Source organism: Athene cunicularia, assembly GCF_003259725.1.
Source record: "Athene cunicularia isolate RWA chromosome 1 unlocalized genomic scaffold, athCun1 chr1_part1, whole genome shotgun sequence".
Lineage (NCBI taxonomy): Eukaryota > Metazoa > Chordata > Aves > Strigiformes > Strigidae > Athene > Athene cunicularia.
This window is the reverse complement of record NW_020799091.1, coordinates 124,799,966-124,820,292: the sequence shown is the minus strand read 5'-3', so window position 1 is coordinate 124,820,292 and position 20,327 is coordinate 124,799,966. Positions and strand designations below refer to the sequence as shown.

Sequence of the window (20,327 nt, the reverse complement as noted above, 5' to 3'; positions counted from 1 at the left end):
AGAATTCTTCTTTGCCCTTCTTGTATGCTGTTATTGTTTTCACATCTTGGTTCTTAAGATTGAAGTGCACTAAGTTTTTACATAACAGCAAAATTATTTTCTGTCTTGTTCAGTTCCTTCCTGTTGATGTTCAGTATCTAGATGACATTTTGAGTGAATGTTGCACACTGAGCCAGTAATTTCAGAGGACTGCCAATGATGACTCCCAAAATCACTTTTTTGAATTGTAAACTCCAGCTATAAATTCAGCATGAAAGCACAACTTAGATTATTTTTCCCCCCTCATATTGTTTTAGATCTGTGTGCACTGAAGCTCATCTACCACAGATTGCTTATTCAGTTTAGTGAAGTCCTTCCAGAGTTCATAGTCATTGCAGCTGGCTGACCTGAAAAAGCTTAGCTTTATCTGCAGACTTGGAGAATTTCACTGTGTGCTTCTGTCCAGGTCACTGAAGATGTTGAGTGGAATAAGTCCTAGCAATGTTGCCAGGACAGCTCCATTATTTACTCTTCTCCATAGCGGAAAGCTGACTTAAATCTTACCTTTTCTTCCTAGATTTTAGCCAGCTTTCTGCCCATAAATGGACCTTTCCTCTATAACCAGGCAACTTGACTTCTTGCCATAGGCTGCTAAGGAAGCAGTCTGGACTTTTTGAAAGTCCAAGTATGTATTTTCCTTGGATCCCTTTTTTACCTGTTTGCTTGGAGTGCCAGCAGAGTTTCTCTTTGTCAAAGCCATATTCAACTTAACCCAGCAGATTGTTTCCTATGCCATTATATGTGCAATCTTGCCATGTGTGTAGCTTTTAAGTTTCCAACTGGAGTTGTTGTTTGGAGAGCCCACCAGGCCATTTATTGAAGGACTTGAAATAAACCTACAAATAATGAGAAGTTTCCTCTCCTGACCCAGTATGCCCAAAATCCACAAGATTTAGTTAAATAGTGTGAAGTGAAAACTCAATACTGCAGACTTTTAACTGTACTACCTTACGTGGCATATTAGACCTAAGTGAAGAACATGGCTTCATGTAAATATGTGTATGGTATATGACTTGCACTTCTGTTTAAGCTAATTACTGCATGCATTTTTTTTTCTTTTTTTTTTTTAAAAAAAGCCAATGCTGGTCTGCTCCTAGCACTTGGGTTAAAGGTAGGTCTGTTCTGATAGTGACAGTTACTTGTGTTAAGGTTGTCAAACCTCTTATCCCTTGCTGCTGCTTTTTTGAGTACCGGTTTACATAAGTTTTCCTAGTGAGAAGGCTGGTTTAATTTTCCTGCTTGACCCTGGCCTGTTCAGTGCCCCATACTCATTTCCACAGCTGTACTGTGAACCCAGTCAGTGAGATGATCCAGACTTGCAAGTGTATGTTTTTTAATAAAAAACACAGCTTGGTTTTCTTCCCAGATTACTTCATTGATGTTTATGGCATAGCCACACAGTTTCATCAGCATGATTTAGTGTGTGATGAATTATGGTAGTAGGGAGAGGAATAAGCTGCCGTGGTGTGTGGGAGTCTTCTTAATCTGATTTAGCTACCAGACAAAAGCAACATGCAACTACAGTATCATCTGTACGGAAAACCAGTAAATTAAGAGTCCTCTCCATATTTTTCATACAAAAATACTTAGCAGTAGTGGCTACTGTGATGATTGTGGTGTTACTTGCATGAAGCTTATTTTTTTTTTTTTTTTTTTTTTTGTGTACAGTGTCATTGTTTAAGCGCAGCTATGTAATACCCTGTAAACTTTGGCTTGTGTCCATAGGGTAGTAACAGAATATTGATCTCCTGTAGCATTGCTTTGTTCTAGGAAGACTTGTGTTGGGGACAGTAAGTCATTATTGAATCCTGATAGGAAATATGGAAGATGCCAAAATCCTTTTCTGCTTGAAATAACCTTTATGTTACATTTGGATTGTCCCTCTTGATGCTAAAACTGAAGTAATAGAAAGTAAAAGAACGTGTACTTGTAAAACTGAAGTACTTTGAACCATTGTGTGTGACTACATACTTGCAAGGGATGTTCAAGTGCTGAAGCAGAGCCATCATGTTGGAGATGGGAATGATGGCTGTAAAACCTAGAGCTCACCTTGGCTATTGGAAGCTTACAAGCATCCGTATATTAAACAGATCTTGTCATAAACGAAAAATCCTGTTAAATGTTTGTTTCTCCTAATCGGACTGGCTTAAGATGTTTTTTTGAAAGATGGATTGTCTGAGTTAATCTGTGTTGAACAGGGCTACAGGTTTTCCTCTTAATCTGAGTGTATTTTGCAGATGATGACTGCAAACAGTAAGTGTTTAGATTCAGACTTGCATTAGTCTGTCCTGTGTCTCTTCTGTGGGGTACTTCTATATCTGATGGGGCAAATGGAGGAGGATGGATTTTGAGATTGGAAGGAGTAACTTAAAAATATTAAAACCCAGTGCATACATAATTTATTTCTTGGGTTTAAAACCACTGAAGTGGTATTCTCAGGATGTCTGGATGTCTGTTTTTAAATGTGTGAAAAGCTGTGAATGCTAATCCTGGTGACCGATGTTTTTTACCTAGTGATGTTTCTTAGATTAGTGGAAAAACCCAAGATGCTTTATGTTTTTGTTCACAGTCAATTTGCAGAGTCTATATGAGGGGCACATATTCTTACTTTGACTGTAAATATTTTTGTTTTAATATATTGAGGAAATAATTCTCGGTTTTAAGAAATGACAGGATAGGTAATTTGACAGTGCTCTATTGTTGCATAAGCATCTTCTGGCTTCCAAGCCTTAAAGGCCACTGGTCCCTGTAAGGACCAACAGCATTTATCTCCTCAGGATACTGTTTCTACTACTGTAATAAAATGCCTTGGCTTCCCACTCTTGAGGCATAATTTTGTGTCTAGGTTCTTCAGCAATGAAGAGACCTTTTCAAGTACTTGGAATTGTGGAGGAAACCAATCTGAATTCATCCTGTACAAGTGTGATGCCTCCCGTCTATTTCTTAACTAATTCTAACTTTCTGCAGAATACTTCTGCTGCCTTGGCAAATGAGCCAAGAGTAAAGGTGTAGATGAAGACACATTATTGGGATAAGATGGCAGTCAATCATTAAACTAAGAGATCTGTCTTTGAGTAATGTGAGTATTGCCATAATCTTTGGTGTTGGGAAGGGGATGGGTCTGATTCTGAACATTTCCCAACCATCTAATTTTGATGAACACACACATTAACTCCCCTTCTGATGATGTGCAGTATATAAAAAAAAAATGCCTAAAGGCTTTTCCTTGTTTCTTCATTTGTGATGCAAGCAGCATGCATTACTTTTAGTAGTTCATATCTGCCATATCAGCTGTCATACTCTTCAGATGTGACAAACTAAAAGGAGCAATAATTGGTTTGAAAAGTAGATTGTGTTTTCAGGTCACCTTACAGAGGACATAAGTATTTTGAAAAAATTATCACTAATTCCAAAATTGTATGCCAGCTCATTTACATGTCATTTTTATCAAAGAAAATACTGGGAAAGGAATTGTTTTCTCCTTAATTGCACGCTGAATTTTTGTGCTGCTTGATTTATCAAGGATCTAAAGTGAAATGTTAATATTTTCTTATATGCAAGTGTAAAGGAAAACAGGATCCCAGGTTCATTTCTTGGCAGATAAGGGGCAATTACTGTTTTGATCCTTAGAAAAACATGTTTATTCAGAAGACTGTTACTACTAAAGGAAGAAAGAAGTGTATTTTGTAATAACTATTTAAACTAAAACACAAGCAGATTTCTCTGCTTTTTTGTTGATTTTTGCCATAGCTTTTTAAGAAGATGAGCCCCATCTTGCCTTTGCCCAAATCCTTCTGTGATAAGTTTGATTTATGCATTCATTATCTCTGCTACAGTGCCAGGCTGTAATGTCTTAATATAATTTCATTGTGGATTTTTGGGTGAATGGCTGCTACTGTGGAAAATACCTTCTATTCAAGACTTTACTTCCTGTCTCCACCAAAATGCAAGCATTCAAGCATTTCCTATATGCTTGAATTCTTCCCAAGAATTACTTTATTCTCAACTCTTAAGTAAACACTACTTGATTTTTATCTTATGTCGCTGTGATCTACTGCTGTTCCCAAGCTCATGCTAAGTGTTTCTGATCTTACTTTAGTCTGTTTAAAGATGTCAATTTTACATAATACTGTTTCTGTCCAGTCCCAAGATGAAAGATGAATTTCTGAACAAAGTGAAGACTAAGCCTGCATAGTAAAAAGTGCCTGCATGCTGCCTAGTATGCAGATACCTTAACCATCCTGGACTTGGAACAGAATTGTTGCTACTTGCTACTGTTGATGTTGAGATAAAATTTCAGCTTTCTACTAGATTGCCCTGACACTGATATGCTTTAGAGACGTCACTTCTTATGCCTCTTCAGGAATGGTTGGTTGGCTTACTGCGTATAGTATCTTCAAATCTTGGGCTGGGTTTGCAAAGTCAGAAAGAAAAATCCAGAAATACTGCCTCTGGCTTGGGAAGTTCCCAAGCCACCTGTAGCTGGGGGGTGGGAGAGTGTGCTGGGATAGCTGTCCCTGCAAGCTTGTCCTGTTTTATATTCTTCCTTGAATTGCTGCTCTAAGAGATGGGAAAATGGGATAGATGAACCTGTGCCTTCTCTCTTATGTGCTTCCTTTATCTTCATAGATTCCATATTTGAGTATCTTTTGTCTATCTGAGCCTTTCTAATAAAGAAATTTTATTCCTCAAAGTGCTTTGTTAGTTACTGTCTTCTGAGCCAGGTAAATAAACCCTTGTCTGCAGAAAAACATTAGACTGCTGCTCTGTCTTTACTTTCTTCTGAGATGGATGTCTGTATTTTTGCATTGAAAGTAGCCTCCTTACCTGGACCAAGATAAAGTGTTGCCATTATTCTCCAGTCTTAGCAGCAGTAGAGAAATAATAGGCTCTATTACCACCTTCTAGAAATGAAAATATTTTGCATCTACCCACAGTCTTGGCTTCATAATGCCTGGTTTATCTTGCTTGAGATTCCTAGGATGAGGGTATATGTAAGAAGAGAAGGAAGATCTAGCAGTGTTCAGACCTCAGTCTGTTTTCCCTCAAAGACAGTCAAGCTTCTAATTAAGAAAACTTGCTGCACTGCTGGTGAGAAAGCCTTGGGTGCTTTCAAAACCTGCATAGATTTGGAACAGCAGCTCTTCAAAAAACCTCCACTTCTAGATAGGTATACAACTTTTGTAGACATAGATAAATGTTTAATTTCTCAAGATTTGCTCTAATGTTTTTAGGCTTATCTTCTACTTAGTATCACTTAGTTTCTTTTTAATCATATCTTCAAAAGTGATACTCTGTGTGGCATGGAAACTGGCAGAATTTGGAGAAGTCTGGTTTTGCCAGTTTTTTTGTTTTCGTTTGTTTTGTTTTGTTTTTTTTTTTCCCTGTATAATTGAGAGGAGGCTGTGCTAAAACAATGCTGCTTTCCTAAACTCCCTGTTTCCAGATACCTGTGTCTCTTAGGATTTCAAGCTCCAGCAGTCTTCCTTAAACCATTACAGAAACAGTTTTGATAATTTTCAAGCTATATGTGTAGAGATTGTCCCCGAAAGCCTTGGTCTGCCCATGTGCTGGCAGAAGGGAATTGAATCCCCAGATGTCTGGGCTCGTTCTTACGAGGAGAAATATTCCTTTTGTTCATGTTTTTCTTTGTGGAGAAAACCAATTCCCATTGTGTAGGATTTTGTTTCAGTAAAACCTGTATATTGCAATAAAATATTTGGAAACATATTCTGTGTTTTGAATTACATTATTGTCCTTTTCACTGTGGAAAAAAAAAGTCTTATTGAAGTAGGTGTATTGTTTCTGAGAGAGGAAAAATAAATTTATTAATGGGTTTAAGAAGCCTTAGGAGACAATAATATTTTATTAGCTAAAGTATGCATTTTAAGGCTTTAACTGCCTGCTTCCATCTCCTTCCTCTGCCAGCCTGAGCGCTTGCATTGCAGTGGGGTGAATTAGAGCAGGGAGTTCTGTTCCTCCAGATGCAGTTCTGATCCCACTCAGCCTCTGATAGCAGCTATTTGATACCTGGTACCAGCGCAAAGCTGTGTCAGGGCACAAGGAGGGATGGGAGGATCAGCACCGCCCTTCTGAAGGCAGCCTCCTTGGCAAGGCTGCAGCTCTGCCATGGAGTCAAAGGGTGTGTCTTTAGGTTACACAAAGCATGGTTTACCTGGGAGCATGGGCAGTAAGGAGCAGTCTTGTTCGCTGTTCTTCCCCTTGTCAGGCCTAACAACTGCCTGTCTTCAAGATGAGTCGGTTCAGCTTGCTGATGTGAGGCTTGTTTTATTTTGGAGATGGATTAGTTTGTCAGATCAGTAAGCTAAACTGACTCATCCACAGGCTACGGGATTGCCAGATCTGCCATGGCAGGAGCATGAAGGTGGGAAGACCATCCTCTTTGGCAGTAGCCCCCACCCTGATCAGGTTATGTATAATGTGAAAATGAGCTGTAGTTTCTCTGGTTACCTTAAATAGATTTAGACACGTCCAACACTCAGTTGTCTTGCTCTTCTTGCCCTACTACTATTATTACTTTAAAAATAAATAAATAAATAAAAAAGCAACACTTGCCAACGATGAAAAGCTTACACACCTAGCTTCTAAAATGCTGTCTCATCTGTAATAAGAGCTCCTTCACCAAGATAGCTATTCCTGCCATGGAGAATAGCTGCATTGCACTGATGGCATGCCTGCAGTTTCTTAATGTTAACTGAGATAATGCTCTCCTTGAATTCAAAACCATCTTTAACCTAAACTGTCTTGTTCTATTTCTGTGCAGTTCTGTGGTGTAATCTAAAGCAGTAACTTGGGACAGACATGGAGGCTGTGTAGTCTCTTAGAGCTGGTCTGTGTTCTGCAGCATGAATTGAACAGTGTAACAGAACTTGATTTTGCTCTCTGTAGAAATGGCTGCAATGCCCCTTTCACTCTCAGAATAGTGTTCAGTCACAGGTCATGGTTTATCATAGGGATTCAGAGCTACTACTTACTTTCTGACTTTTTTTTTTTCCCCCCCCTGTATTTCCCACACAAGGGGGATGTTGGTTCTGAACAGCTGGCAATTTTCTTACTTCTCCAATATTAAAAGATAGACATCAAATAAATGTCTGTTTATAACTAGCTTCATCTGTCTGTCTTGTTGGATTTTGGCTGCTGTATCAGAATCCAGACAATCTGTTTCTCACTGTGATTTTGCTCTCAGTCTAATTCACTCTTTAGGTTGGACTGTAGGTCTGTGATGCTGTTTCTCGGTCTTACAAGGAGTAGCATCACAACTACATGCTGTATTGCTGTCCTGTGTTCTGTGAAGCTGGAGAGTGAGAAAACATATCAAGTCCTAGTAGGGCAGAAACCGTTTGTGGGGTACTTGGCGGAAGGGAGAAATTGCGAAGCAAAAAGGAGAGGAGTCCTGTGTCCTGGAGAATAGAAAAATGTATCAGAACCCAGGACTCTGTCTGGAGGGAGAACTTGGTCCTATGCCCTCCCAGGAAAACTACAGGTTCAAGTGCCTGTTACTGTTCATTGCACCTGGGTTTTCAAGGCCACCTATGTTACTAATAAATACAGTAATTGCTCTCTTTTAGACAAAAACGTTGAGGTTTGAGAGTGCAGAATCGTGACAAGGATGAGGTGCTGTGATGGATAATTGCAGCAGTGCAAGAGAAGGGACCCTGCCAAGGAGACTCCAGCAGATTTGGTACTACACACTACTTCTGCCCTGCTCCTTCCTCCCTAGCTCTATGGCCTGGTGGGGGTTGCAGAGGCCACAGAGAACTACCTAGAGGCTCTGCCAGCCTGGGCTGCTTGAGGTGATGGTGACAAGTGCTTCATGCGTTTGGAAAGCTCGTTCGGGGGCTCTCTCTGTCCAGTGTTAATCTGATAGTAGTACTGCTCCAGATTCTCTTCTCTGTTTGAATCTGCTCTTGCTTCTGCTTTTTCTCTTTTTAGTATGGTTATGATATTCTAGGGTTTTTTTCGTGCTGGGGTATTTTTATTCCCCCCCTTCCATCTCTTTGTTGTTCCTTTCCTTCACTTTTTTTCTTAGTCTATTTCCTTTTAGGTCTTTTCTTTCTTCATTCCTTCCTTTCTCCTCAAATGACTGTGACACTTTCCTGAAACAACTGGCCATTATATACTGTTTCCTCTGTGGGCTGTACTGTCTCAGCCTAGGTCTGTCTGTCTGCTCTTTAGGCTGGGCTGCAGGCGTGCCGGGGCAGGAGCTGGCTCTTATTCCCAATGCTGTGCCTAGCGCAGTGGGTCCCTATTCATACTTGATGCTTAAGCACTGCTGTAATAAACACAATTGAAAGATTTCTTATTTAAACTCCAGTAGAAGAATGGAGACTCCCTCTAAGATGTCTAAAGATGCTCTTAATTTGTGTGTGGTAGAGAGGTCTTGGCAACTTGCAGCTACTGCAGGTGGCTGTTCTGTGGGTTTTGCTTAATGGCACAGTCTTGTGCATTAGAAACCTTTTAGTGGATACAGAGAGAGAATGAAAAGGGAAAAAACCGCAGTGATTATCCCTGTTCTCAGAGATGTACTTTTGGCTAGGTGACATGTGTACATGTAACTGGATTCAGAACCTAACAAATGCAGTTAAAACTGAGTCAGGGAAGTCTCCAGCAAGTAGACAGCCTACCGAAGTGGTTTATGAGAAACTACTTTAGTGAAGGATTTATAGATCATACCAGGTATTTCGATGAGAAGATTGTAGGCTTTCTAGGAATTCCCCAAATGTGCTGCTTATCATTTGTTAGTCTTAGAGGGGAGGAAGGCTTGGAGTGTCCAACAGTGCTTTTAAAGTAGTCAGGTCAGTAGGTGCCCAGTGATGGATTTATATCAGCCTTGCAAGAAGATGCTGATAGACTCGTTGAGGGTCAGCTGTTGAATGGCACGAACAAGTGGGTAAATACGATCTGTTTGTAACTTGGGGTTCTCCAGTGCCCTGTCAGGGCTCAGTTACAGGGGTTTTATAAGTTATTACCTGTCAGCTGAACTGCTATAGTTGTCTTTGGCACATGTTTACTAAATCATGTTCCCTGATGATGTAAGAGGGAGGGACAACTAAAGGAAACTTCAAATAAGAAATCATAGTACTGTATAGGCTGAATTTCTCAGCTAGCAATTAACTTGGAGCTATATAGCAAAGGAGATACTGTTGAAGCCACAGTCTCATGCTAAAATGATGTCATACTGTTTCTGCTCGTTCCCTATCTCTGTCCTTGTCTCTTGTGCTGCGTTTAATCTGTAAGGTCTTTGGGGCAAGAATGACCTGACCTGAGATAATAAAAACAAATGCTGTTATGATTGTTTCAGTACTTGCTTCCTAATCTGTGGAATCACCTTATCTAAATTTAAAGTTGATTTATATAGCTAAATAACCTTTGTGGGGTGGGTTTGTCTGCATGTGGGTGGGGAGAGAGGAGAACAGAAAGAGTGCCTACTAAAAATAACTTGTTAATAAGCATGAGACTGCTTATGATACCCCACCGGCAGCCAGTGTTTAAATTACCTTAATTGTATGTTTCTGTTTGTTTGGTGTTGTGGTTGTTTTTTTTTCTGTTGTTGGTTTGTTTTTTTTTTTTCCCCAAAGCAGAAATTCAGGTTTAAGTGTTCTGGTAGATATTTTGTTTAGTCCCAGAAAAAGATTTCTTTTAATGGTGCTCCCTAGGGTAATAGGGCAGGATTTTTTCCCCCACCTGAGTGTTAACTGCAGCTTGAGAAAGCTTTCTTGCTTAGAAGTTCACTGTGTTGCGCTCCGTTTGCCATGGCAGAAAGAGTACTCAAAGCAAGCTGAGAGAGATGATTAACACAAGCCTTAGATGTGCCTTAGAAAGGTGTGGGCACCACCTTATGCAGTCAAGGTGTTAGTAAGATGGATCCTTTCTTCAGATACTGCAAGTAAACATCCCTTTTGAGTTCAGCTGCTTAGTTTATAAATCATTGGGATGGTAACCTGCTGGGATTTTGTGGTGGCTAAGTAGCTGGCTGTTGGAATCCCATCTGCCATAGTTGGCTCCAGGAGGTCATCTGATGGACAGTGTGATAGGCATCTGGGGTAGATCAACAGGGCTCTTCCCATCCTTTTTCCTCATGTGTTTTTGTTTTGTGTTTTAAATTGTTCAGAGTCAAGCTTAAGCTGGGGTCAACTAGCACAACTGTGTGGTCAATGTGCTGTGCTTGCTTTGGCTTCCTTAGTTAAGATCTAAAAATCTGTAGAAAGTCAGTGCCTTAGAGCTTCATGTGACCTTGTAGTGGACATTTGAACAAACATGTCATGTAAAGGTTTTGGGACCTGCTAGGTACCCTGTTCATTTTTTAAAGGCTTATTTACAGTCTTCAGCATTAAGCTTTCAACAAGAGAGAACTGAATGCCCCCTCCAAAAAACTATGATTACCTCTAAAGGGAGACTTAAAGCTCTGGTGGCATTGGAATGAATGAACTGAGATGCAGTAAATCCAGATGCTGTTTCTTCAGTTGAATTTTAGGATATTTTTTTTTTCTAACAGATAAACAATAGGAAAAAATAAAGTCTCTGCATCTTAATGTAATCTGTGTTTATTGTATCAAATATAGACATATGAGTCATGTCATTACTTGTCACACTTCCCTGGAAATGTATTTAGTTTCTTTTTTCTTTGTGACATACTGACCTCAAAAAGTCATGAAGACAGAGGTCAGTTGAGTTACACACTATTTCATTTTTATAATAAAATTATATTGCCTTTCTGAATTGTTACTGCTTATTTCCTAGTAACGGTATAGGGTTTTTTACTAGACAAGTCAGTCACTGCTATTGTGATTACTTTTTACTCCTTTTTCTACTTGTTTCCTGCATAGCACTTAGTGCTTTGAATTTGTATTGCCGTTTTAAAAGCTGTTGAGCAAAATGCAGAGGTACCAGCAGTTTTCTTGGGTTGCAGATTTTGCCTCCTGGAAGATTTTGAAATTGATTGACATCTAAAGTTGGTGCAAATGGAAAGATTTTTTTTTTTTTTCTCTTCCTTTGTGTCTAGCTAGAGGCAATGGTAACTTTGATTTTAAGGTGGAGTGTTTTTAAAAACCTTTTACCTTACTGGTCTTTGACTTGTCAGTTCTTGCTTAAATTTGGCCTGATTATTTGTTTCTGCATTGAACCTATCAGAAGTGAATTGACATGTAGGTAACTGTGACTATCATTTGACCATTAACAATAAAGACAAAAAATGGCTATTTCACCTTTGCATCATTTATCGCTTACTATGTTGTTGTTTCAACTGAATGCAGATTTTGACTGTTGTGGAATGCAGCATACTTGGTGTTGAGCTAGGACACCATTATATTAGTGCAGGGTAGAAAAAAATGGTTTATGTAGATAGTGGAACCTTCCTGACCTTCATAAGATCCAGCCAGTCATTACATTCATCCTGTGCAGGCTTTCTTATTTCAAGTCTAGCAGTTGCAGTTCAGCTATACTGTATGCTTTAGAAAAGATTACAATCAAAAATAAAAATCTGTGTTGCAAAAATAACCTTAAGAGTTTTTTAGAAAAAATAATTTCCTTGCTAATTTTGTCCACCCACAGTTCTGTCCCAAACTTCTGCAATTTCTATTTCTAGTCATTATGCGCAGTATCTTAGCCACCTGCGGATCAGAGCCCTCTCTGAAATGTCTGTTCCTTAAACGGGTAGCTTTTAGATTCAATCCTTCAGCTTTTTCTCTTTCACTTAAATTGTTTGAGCTCTTAAAGTCTCACTCAATGTATTTTTTTCTAACCTTACAATGCCTGTGGTTTCTTTCTGAATCTCTAGTGTTTTGAATCATCACTCCTGAATTTTAGCTATCAGGAGTGGGTCCACTATTCCAGTAGCTGTTGCATGGATACCAAATAGGAAAGTTGGTGTGTTTTAGGTTGTTTTTTTGTTTTGTTTCCTGGCTGATGTTTCCCTGCTTATACATCTCAGGAGTGCTTTAGGTCTCAGTAGCAATGTTATGCTTAGGCACTTCTGTGTCTGTCAGGATGCTTTGCAAGTCAGAGTTGATGACTCCACTTTTTGGATAGCTTTACTTGGTTTGGCTGTATGGCCTATCGCCTTGGCTTCTGGATCCCTCCACCCAGTTTGTGCCTGGATTACAAAGAGAGGCCAGCTGCTTTATCACAGATCTCTACCCTGCACATAACTCTCTAAATCTTGTGACTGAGAACTTCATAGCTTTTCTTTCAGGTTGTTGATAAAAGTAGTTGATGTGAGGCCAAAAATTAATGCTGGTGGGGCTTCCTACTATATTTTATTAGATCATAGTTACATTGAAGCTTCTGGGCTACTGTATTATAATTTGATTAATAATCACATTTCTTTCTGTATATGTGTTTCTTCATTAATTTAATATGTGGTAACAAGTGAGAAACCCTGCATAAGTCACTGTTTTTGCTGCATCAGTGCTTCTTTTCCCTTTCCAAATGAACCTATAATCTCTTTAACAATATGGAGTCTAACAGTCCAGTTATTAAACCACTTTATTGCTTCTTTATTCATTATCACAGTAGCTGCTATGATACTTAATCTGACATTGTTGCCAAAATTACAGGATCATATGGATCATCCCATCCACCTTTTATGTTCTTGGAGTGTTCTGATTCCTTTCAAAACTCAACATCACTTCTCAGACTTCTTAGCTAGCTCGTCCAAAATCTTTGGATACAAATCATGAGATTCTTTTCATCTTAAGTAACGTCTGATGGCCACTCTTTTATTGCAGTATTCAGTTACAGTCAAGAAGTCAGATGACATTTCCTGTTCTAAAACAAGTGTGTGTGTATATATGTATATATTTAGTGACTGTTTCTGCCTTCTCTGGGTGATGATTGGCACACTTAAAGGCTTTTGTTCATTGCTTGACCTGAGCTATTTTTGAAATTTCAAGGAATCTTTTTGTTTGGGGTGAACTTAAAAAGCAGAATGCATTGTATTTTGTTAGACTTCTTTCTTCAATTCCCTCATTTTTTTCCTGACTTGCTCCTAGAATGTTCACTTCGATCTTCTACTGTCTCCCACTAGGTAATATTCATGCAGTTCACTGATGAAGAAAGGAAGCTGTCCAGTAAAACAGTTCATCAATACCATTTTTATGCTTTCTCCCCGGTACTGGCTCATAATTATTAGCATTTTGTGAAATCAATGTTTTAAAAAGTGTAGTAGGGAAAATAATTAGAAAAATGCCATATAGCACTGATTTCTACTGCTGACAGCATATTGCCTCAAGCATATGTTGCTCACACTGAAGACTCTCAGAGCAGCTGACGACCTCCTTCCTTCACATGCCATTAACAGATATCTAAGAAGCCAGGTGTTTTATTTCATAGCCTGATTTGATGGTTGGCATCAGATCCTAGCAGATAACTTTTCTTGTGCTTTCTATTAAGACATTTGTTTCACAGAGTATTCCAATCTTTTGACCTTTTCAATGACTGAAAAAAGCCAATGCAGTTCTGATTGATTTCCATCCCCTCCTGATCACTCGTTTCTCTATAGATAGTCATGTCAGCTGCTGCTTGTAACCTATTGAAATTGGCAAGAGCTACACCCAGCAGTATAGGGTTTCTGCGGAAGTGACTTGTTGACTTATTGAACATTGAGCAAATTAAAATGAAAGAGGGTGCAGAAGCCTTACACTTGGGAAGGGGAGTAGTCCATACTGACTTAATATTGAGCCATATCTTAATAGGGAGGTGACACTGAGAATTAAATCGGATGAGTGAAGATACTTGTATTATGTGGAGATAGACAACTACATGACCAGATGTTGTAGAGAGTGTTTGTAGGTCTGTGAGTTGGGTTTGGGGTTTTTTTTTAAGGACTTAAAAATAACCTAAGTAACACCTAAGGGGAGGACCTGTGTGCATGCCAGTGAGGAGTAGTGTAGCAATTGGAGGAGGGAAGCAAGAGGTGATAAAGTCAAAAGAAAGAGGAAAAGGGGAAGACTTTGTAGACAGCACAAAGGATTGAGATTACATTTGAAGTAGGAAGAAAGCAGCTGTAAACATCCTACTAATTCCTTGTTTCTTCCCTTCAACTTCAAAACAGAGGAGGAAGAGGGTGTATATGTAGTTGAAAGAAGAAAGAATCACAGATCTCAGACTGTGTGCATTAACGTGCATTTGTAGTGCTCAGTCAGAAGCTAAACAGCTGAAGGGATGTAGGGCAGACAAAATTTTGGACTTTATCCAGGCCCAGTCAACAGAAGGCATAGGGGGAGTTCTGATCAATAGCGAAGGACGTATTTCATGGTCTCTGAGGGCTGCAGTGAATTTTATTGACTGACAGCTGTGTTTAGGCACTGGCAAAAAGTATATGTGCAGTACAATTGTAGGATAGTCAGCTTTGAGCTAGTGGTAGGAATCTATAGCTGGTGAGTTATTTATGTGATGAAATTCTTGTCCAGTAGCAAATTCCCTTGTCTCACCTGGGATCTGTCACTTTTTTTTTAAATTGAGATGCATGCCTTTTATTCTCAAACCATATATGTATTTCATTAGAATAATACTGATCTATGTTAATTTTGGTTTAATAGGTGAGTTGTATAAACAGAAGATGGAATTGAATATAGTCAACTTTTTTTGTGTACAAAATTGAATTAATACTTAGCTTGCAAGGGTAAGTGGTCATTTGCATTAGGTAGAATTATAACATGAGCCATTCAAAAATTACACCAAAATAGTGGAAAATAGTGCTTTCACTGATGCTGTAATAAACTCCTATAAATGGAGTATGTTCTTTTCTTACCAGATTGATGAGTATGCTCTGCTTTCAAACCACTGATTTTACCTAATGCTTGAGATTTGTCCCTTACGGTCATTATGTGCTAAAGGTGGAAAGTGAGCTAGAAAGATCAGAGCATTTGGGAATTAAAATGTCTGGATTTTGTCTTCAGTTGCACTTCAGACTTCTGGAATAATCTTTCCCTCAAAACACCCCTAAATACCACGTCATGGATGTTAAGCATCAAAATAGTATGAGGAAATGCTTTAAGGGTTTACAGGGAACATACCAAGTGCAAATAAAAGTGTATTACAGACTGATAGCTCTTTATTTTTTCTTCTTTGTGCTTCTGTCCTGGTTGTTATAAAGGTGGTTTGAAATGTGGATGATGGTTTTACCGTCACATGAATCTTCTTTTTTGTTACAGTAAAGGTAGGTCATGTTGCTGTCGGTCCCAGAAAGCTGCTTCATCTGGACAAAGACTGGTGACTCTCCCGATGAGAGCTGTGCTGTAAGAGCACAGAGTTTTGGTGTCTGATCCATCCTTCCTTAGTTTTTCAGTTTAATGTTCTAGTTCTATTGTAGACCTACAATCAAAGGTGTCAGGGTATTATGTGTTTGACAATGCCTGCTTATCCACTGGGGCCACTAAGTCTGACGGTCTGAAACAAAATAAGAGGTGAAAGGGATGAGATGAAAAATGTCTAGGCTTCTCATTAAGACTTGCTGTGGTATAATGCTTCTTGGTGTTCGCTGTTGGGAGTTTCAATTTGGAGGTACTGAAGATTGCTGGAAAAGGGTGTTTCCGCTATCTTTTGTCATGCTGAGGCGGCTAAAACCAGTATTTCCCAGAGCTGTTCAGTGAACTCCTTTACATGCTGTTTGGCTGGCAAGACAACTCTTGCTGTCCAGACAATAAAAACTGGGATAACCGTTCTGAACTGTGTATGGTATTTTGAACATCTGCGTAGTGGAGTGAAGGGCAAAACAGGCTTGTGGCCCCTGGGTGCTGCTGTGATACAATACACATCTGTATACTTTGAAAAGCAGTGAGATGTTTTGCTCTTTGAGATCAAAGCTGTCAAAGGTGCAGGGTGAATTTTACCCCTGCAGTCTCTCAGGTTCAGCTACTCAGTAATTGAATATAACTGAAACTCTTTAACAGGCTTGCTTTTTTTTTAAAAAAAAAAAAGTCGGAGTCCTTACAGTGTCTTGTGGGTGGTTTTGTGAAAGCTGTTATTTATTGAAAGAAGGAAATGGAGAAGTATCTAGGAAGCTTAATATTCTGTAAGGTTCTGGTAAAGAAAGTACTTCTTGGTGTAGCTAATTAAAGTGTCAGTGCTTACATTTTTTGGTACTCAGTATTTTCATAACTAAGTTCACTTAGGAACTGTTTCTCCATGGACTTAAAGGAAAGGATGTAAAGCTGACTGGCTTCTCATCAGAACTCAGGAGAAGTTGGCCAGGTCATTGCAGAGCCACGTTGGGAAGAACCACCTGACGTGGCCTGAAATTCAAGGTTTGCTTTTGCGGTTGAGGAGACCTTTAAGTGAATTGAAGCTCTGAAGAGTGTCCTCACAGCGGATCTCTTGATACCAAGTACTTCAAATCTGAATCAGTATTGCAGGGGACTTCCCCCCCAACCAAAGACTTCAGTAGTCTTGATTTTTGGGAAAGAGGGGAATAAACCTCATTAACAGTAATCTTGATACTCTGGCCTTGTGACCAAGGGAAAAAAAAGTAAACCCACAAAAAAAAAAAACCAACAAAAAAAACCCCAAACAAAAAAACCCACTAAAAAACAACAACCAGAAAATTGGGGAAGTAGGGGATTACTTTTTAAATGAGGCTTGTTGCAGTAAAGCAGATGTCATCTATTTGTGTGTTGAGTTAGAATGCCAATCATAGAATAATCAGGCAAATAAAATGCAGACCTGTTATCAGAATTACACTTTCAACTTACTTACCTAAAAAAGGTTTCTTTCTTTTTTCTGGCTTCTTTCCATTTATTTCTTACAGTTAATAGAGGAGGGTGAATTTTCCATGCAGCTTTAGTTGTCTTCCATTTATACTTCTCTCTCTCTCTACCTCAGAGCAGATATTCCTCTCTTTTCATTTTTCCTCTGCCCCTCCACCCCATTTTCTCTTCAAATGTGTAAATCTGCACCTCACCTTCTTGTAAATATTTTGTGGAAGGGCTATACCTACTGTGTATTGCTTGGCAAGTAATTGGCACTCTTAGCACTAATGTGCTTTATTTATTTTTAATTGGTTCATTTGTTTCATGGAGCAGTTGGATGCATAAAAGCAAACAATTTCTAAGAACCTAAAAGGCAACATAAGAGATGACTAACAGTTAATGTGGATTATTCAGGAGCAAATCATGCCAAGCCAACCTACTTTTCTTCTGGATCTTACAGGTATAGAAGAAGTAGTAGTAGATGAGTGTATCTTGACTGAAGTTTTCAAATTAATTTTCTTATAAGAAGCCTAGGAAAACGATGAACTGCTGGAAATGCTCTGAAAGGCATCCAAAATGGTTTGGTTATTTTGCTTGAGCATAACAAAAGGTTCAGGTTAAAATTAGGATGACATATTTAATGGCTGTTTGCAGGGTTTTTAAGCAATCTCACAGGATCACTGGTTTTCACCAATTTGTTAGATAAACTTCATGTAGCATCATGAAAGGGATTTCCTTCTGGTGGTGATTCTGCACTTGAAGGATGTGTCAGGCAGGCAAAAGAGCCTTAGGTAACCTTGGATGCAGTTCAGTCAGGGCATAATGCAGACTATTAGGCTTTGATAAGAGTAATCAGGTGTGTAAGTGGAAAGTGAACAAGGATTGGACAGGCGGCACCTCTGCAGAGGAGAGTTTGGTACACAAACTGATCATGAGTCAACCAGGTTGCAGCATTGCACAAGCTGCAAACATTGTGCTGGGCTGTACAAACAAGTGTGGTGTAAGTCAGGCATGAGAAGTCACCAGCATGCTGGGTGGAGCTTCCTCTGCAAGGTCTGGTTTTGGGTACTGTACCTGCAAGATTTTTAGCAGTGAGGGGGGGAGCTCCCTGAAAGAAATAATTTCTCCATCGTGGTAACTTCTTTTGCAAGAACCCCTCAGATGTTTGAAAGGGGTAGTGAGGGAGAAAGAGGGCAGGGGGGAGCTGTGCCATTTTCCCATGCCTTCTGGGAGTGGAACAAGGAATGATTTGCCTAAAGTGTACTAAAGGTGATCTTAACTACATGTTACAAAAATCTTTCTAAATGCATGAGTAGGGAAGGATGGGAAGAGACTCCCTGGGGAAGCTGTGGAAGGAAGGTTTCTTAATAAGCAGATATGACAAGCAGTTTCTGTAGAGTTGCAGAGTGACTGCTGTGGATCAGCAGATTCTGTTTTTTCTTGTAGCCTTATTCGATTCTGTAACCTGAGCCATTGTAACCGAAGGACAATAAATGCCTAGCGTGTGCTTGCAAAATGCCTGAAACTTTGGTCCCATCGCAAACAAAATCAGACTTTGAACAAGGGGAAGCACCGCTAGTGACAACAGTGGTGCTAAGAATAGGTAGTAGCAGCTTTGTCTTTTGGTGGTAATATGGCTGGAAAAGGTTTCCTAGGTTTTGCTTCAGGTGCACACAGTCAGCTTTGACAGGTTTTGCTTCCTAGTGTGTGCAAGCTGAAGTTTCACATGTAGGTGGGTTTATAACAAACTTTGTCAGTGCTTCTGGTTTTTTATTGCTGGATACATGCTTATAAAGGACAGAGTGCTGCTCTGCAGGCTATACTGATAGTTTGGTTTCTTCAGCTACAGGAAAGTATGGGGAAATGCTTCATTTTGGTAACACAAACAACACTGTTTAATACCATTTATGTTATTCAGGTGCAGGAATAAGTACTTGCCTTCATCATGCATCACATTTTATAGCTGAGCTATCTGCTTCTGGAAAGGAAATATTTTTGTTAGCAATAATTTAGATAAATTATAACCACTTCAGTCAAAAGATTTCAGTAAAATATATGCTGAGTGTTTTCTTTGCATTTTGGCAGGTTTTTTTATTTTTCTCTATAATACTCAAATACACATGCTGATTTAAATCTTTGCCTTACCCTCTTCTATTTCGGTCTTGTTGGTCATCTTGTTTACGCATGTATTTTGATTATTTATGTATCTCTTGCTTCCCAGGAGACAAAGATGGCAGCAAAGTGACTACAGTAGTGGCAACTCCTGGACAAGGTCCGGACCGACCACAAGAAGTTAGCTACACAGACACCAAGGTGATTGGAAATGGATCTTTTGGTGTTGTGTATCAAGCCAAACTCTGTGATTCAGGAGAGCTTGTGGCCATTAAGAAAGTCCTGCAGGATAAAAGATTTAAGGTGAGCCTATGCCTATATATTTTCATGAATGTTATCTCATTTTCCATGTCTTTGATGGCAATGCTTTTGATTTATTTTTTTTAAATTTATTTTCATTGGAGCACAGAAATGCACATAAAAACTTCCAGGACTAAAGATTAAACAGATGGTTAATGATAAAGAGATGTAGTTTAACTTGAAAATCAGTGAGTTACAAATACTTGGATTAGTGCAATACAGGAAGCTAAAAATGCCGATTTGATATTGTGGTGGTGTTTCCAGGTTGCAGGCTAGATTTTTCATACAATGAGCTGTGAAAACAAGGGAAGACCTTGTCTTATGCTTACTTTTTTCTAGCACAGACTCTTCTCCAGTCATTAGTAATTAATCTGCCAGAAGGAATAGAAGCCTTTGGGCTTTGTTCTTGGGTTGTTGCGCCGACAAAGTGGAAGGCTGTATTTGAGTAAATTGGAAAATCCCCATGTCGAGCAAAAAGATAACAAATACTGAGCCTAGGGCAGTTTGAACTGAAGGAGAGTTATTTCCCTTCATTATCCAATTTATAAATGTGATCTGTTCTGGTGGTTTTAATAGACCAGTGGTTCTTTATTCTAAACAAGTAGCTTTCCAAAAAGCTGTATTTTTATCTGGTTATATTTAAACCAAATAAAAGTTAAGGACCATCAGCAACTTCATCAGAGCTGTTAGTCCTCTGCTTGGTGTGCTTGACTGTGACTTTCCCTTACAGCCTGCAGCTAAACTTGTGCAAGATGATAGCAAAGCTACTGGTTTTAGCATCTGAAATCAGTGGTGTGGGTTTTTGCATTTGAAGGCCACAGCTTTCATGACTATAGAAGCATAAGGACAATATATAACATGCCATGGATAATCTTATTTATTACATGGTCTAGATACAAAAACATCCGAGCTTAAAAATAAAAAGTTGAAGCGTATATATTTAAGAAAAATCAGCTATCTGAAACTTCTTTTTTACAACTTGATATTTACAGTTAATTTTAGAAATATTTTAAAGGCTATTGGATGATGCTTTTATCTCAGTTTTCTCATTTTTTCAGTAAAACTTCATGCACAGCTAGCTTCACTGGCAATGTTTGTAATTTGCATCCTGTTTTGGTAGCAAAATCATTCTTCTGAAGTGTTTTGAAGGAACTGGTGTGTGCCTCTTCC

General features: G+C 39.0%; 1 protein-coding gene across 1 annotated transcript in view; it reads left to right on the top strand.

The window, feature by feature from the left end:
• The first annotated feature begins 18,260 nt into the window (after positions 1-18,260).
• Positions 18,261-20,327, top strand: part of GSK3B (glycogen synthase kinase 3 beta) — a 94,292-nt gene continuing 92,225 nt past the window's right edge. The window contains exons 1-2 of the mRNA XM_026847066.1: positions 18,261-18,348; positions 18,967-19,160. Coding sequence (XP_026702867.1) covers positions 18,261-18,348; positions 18,967-19,160 — 282 coding nt within the window. The remainder of the gene's footprint in view (positions 18,349-18,966; positions 19,161-20,327) is intronic.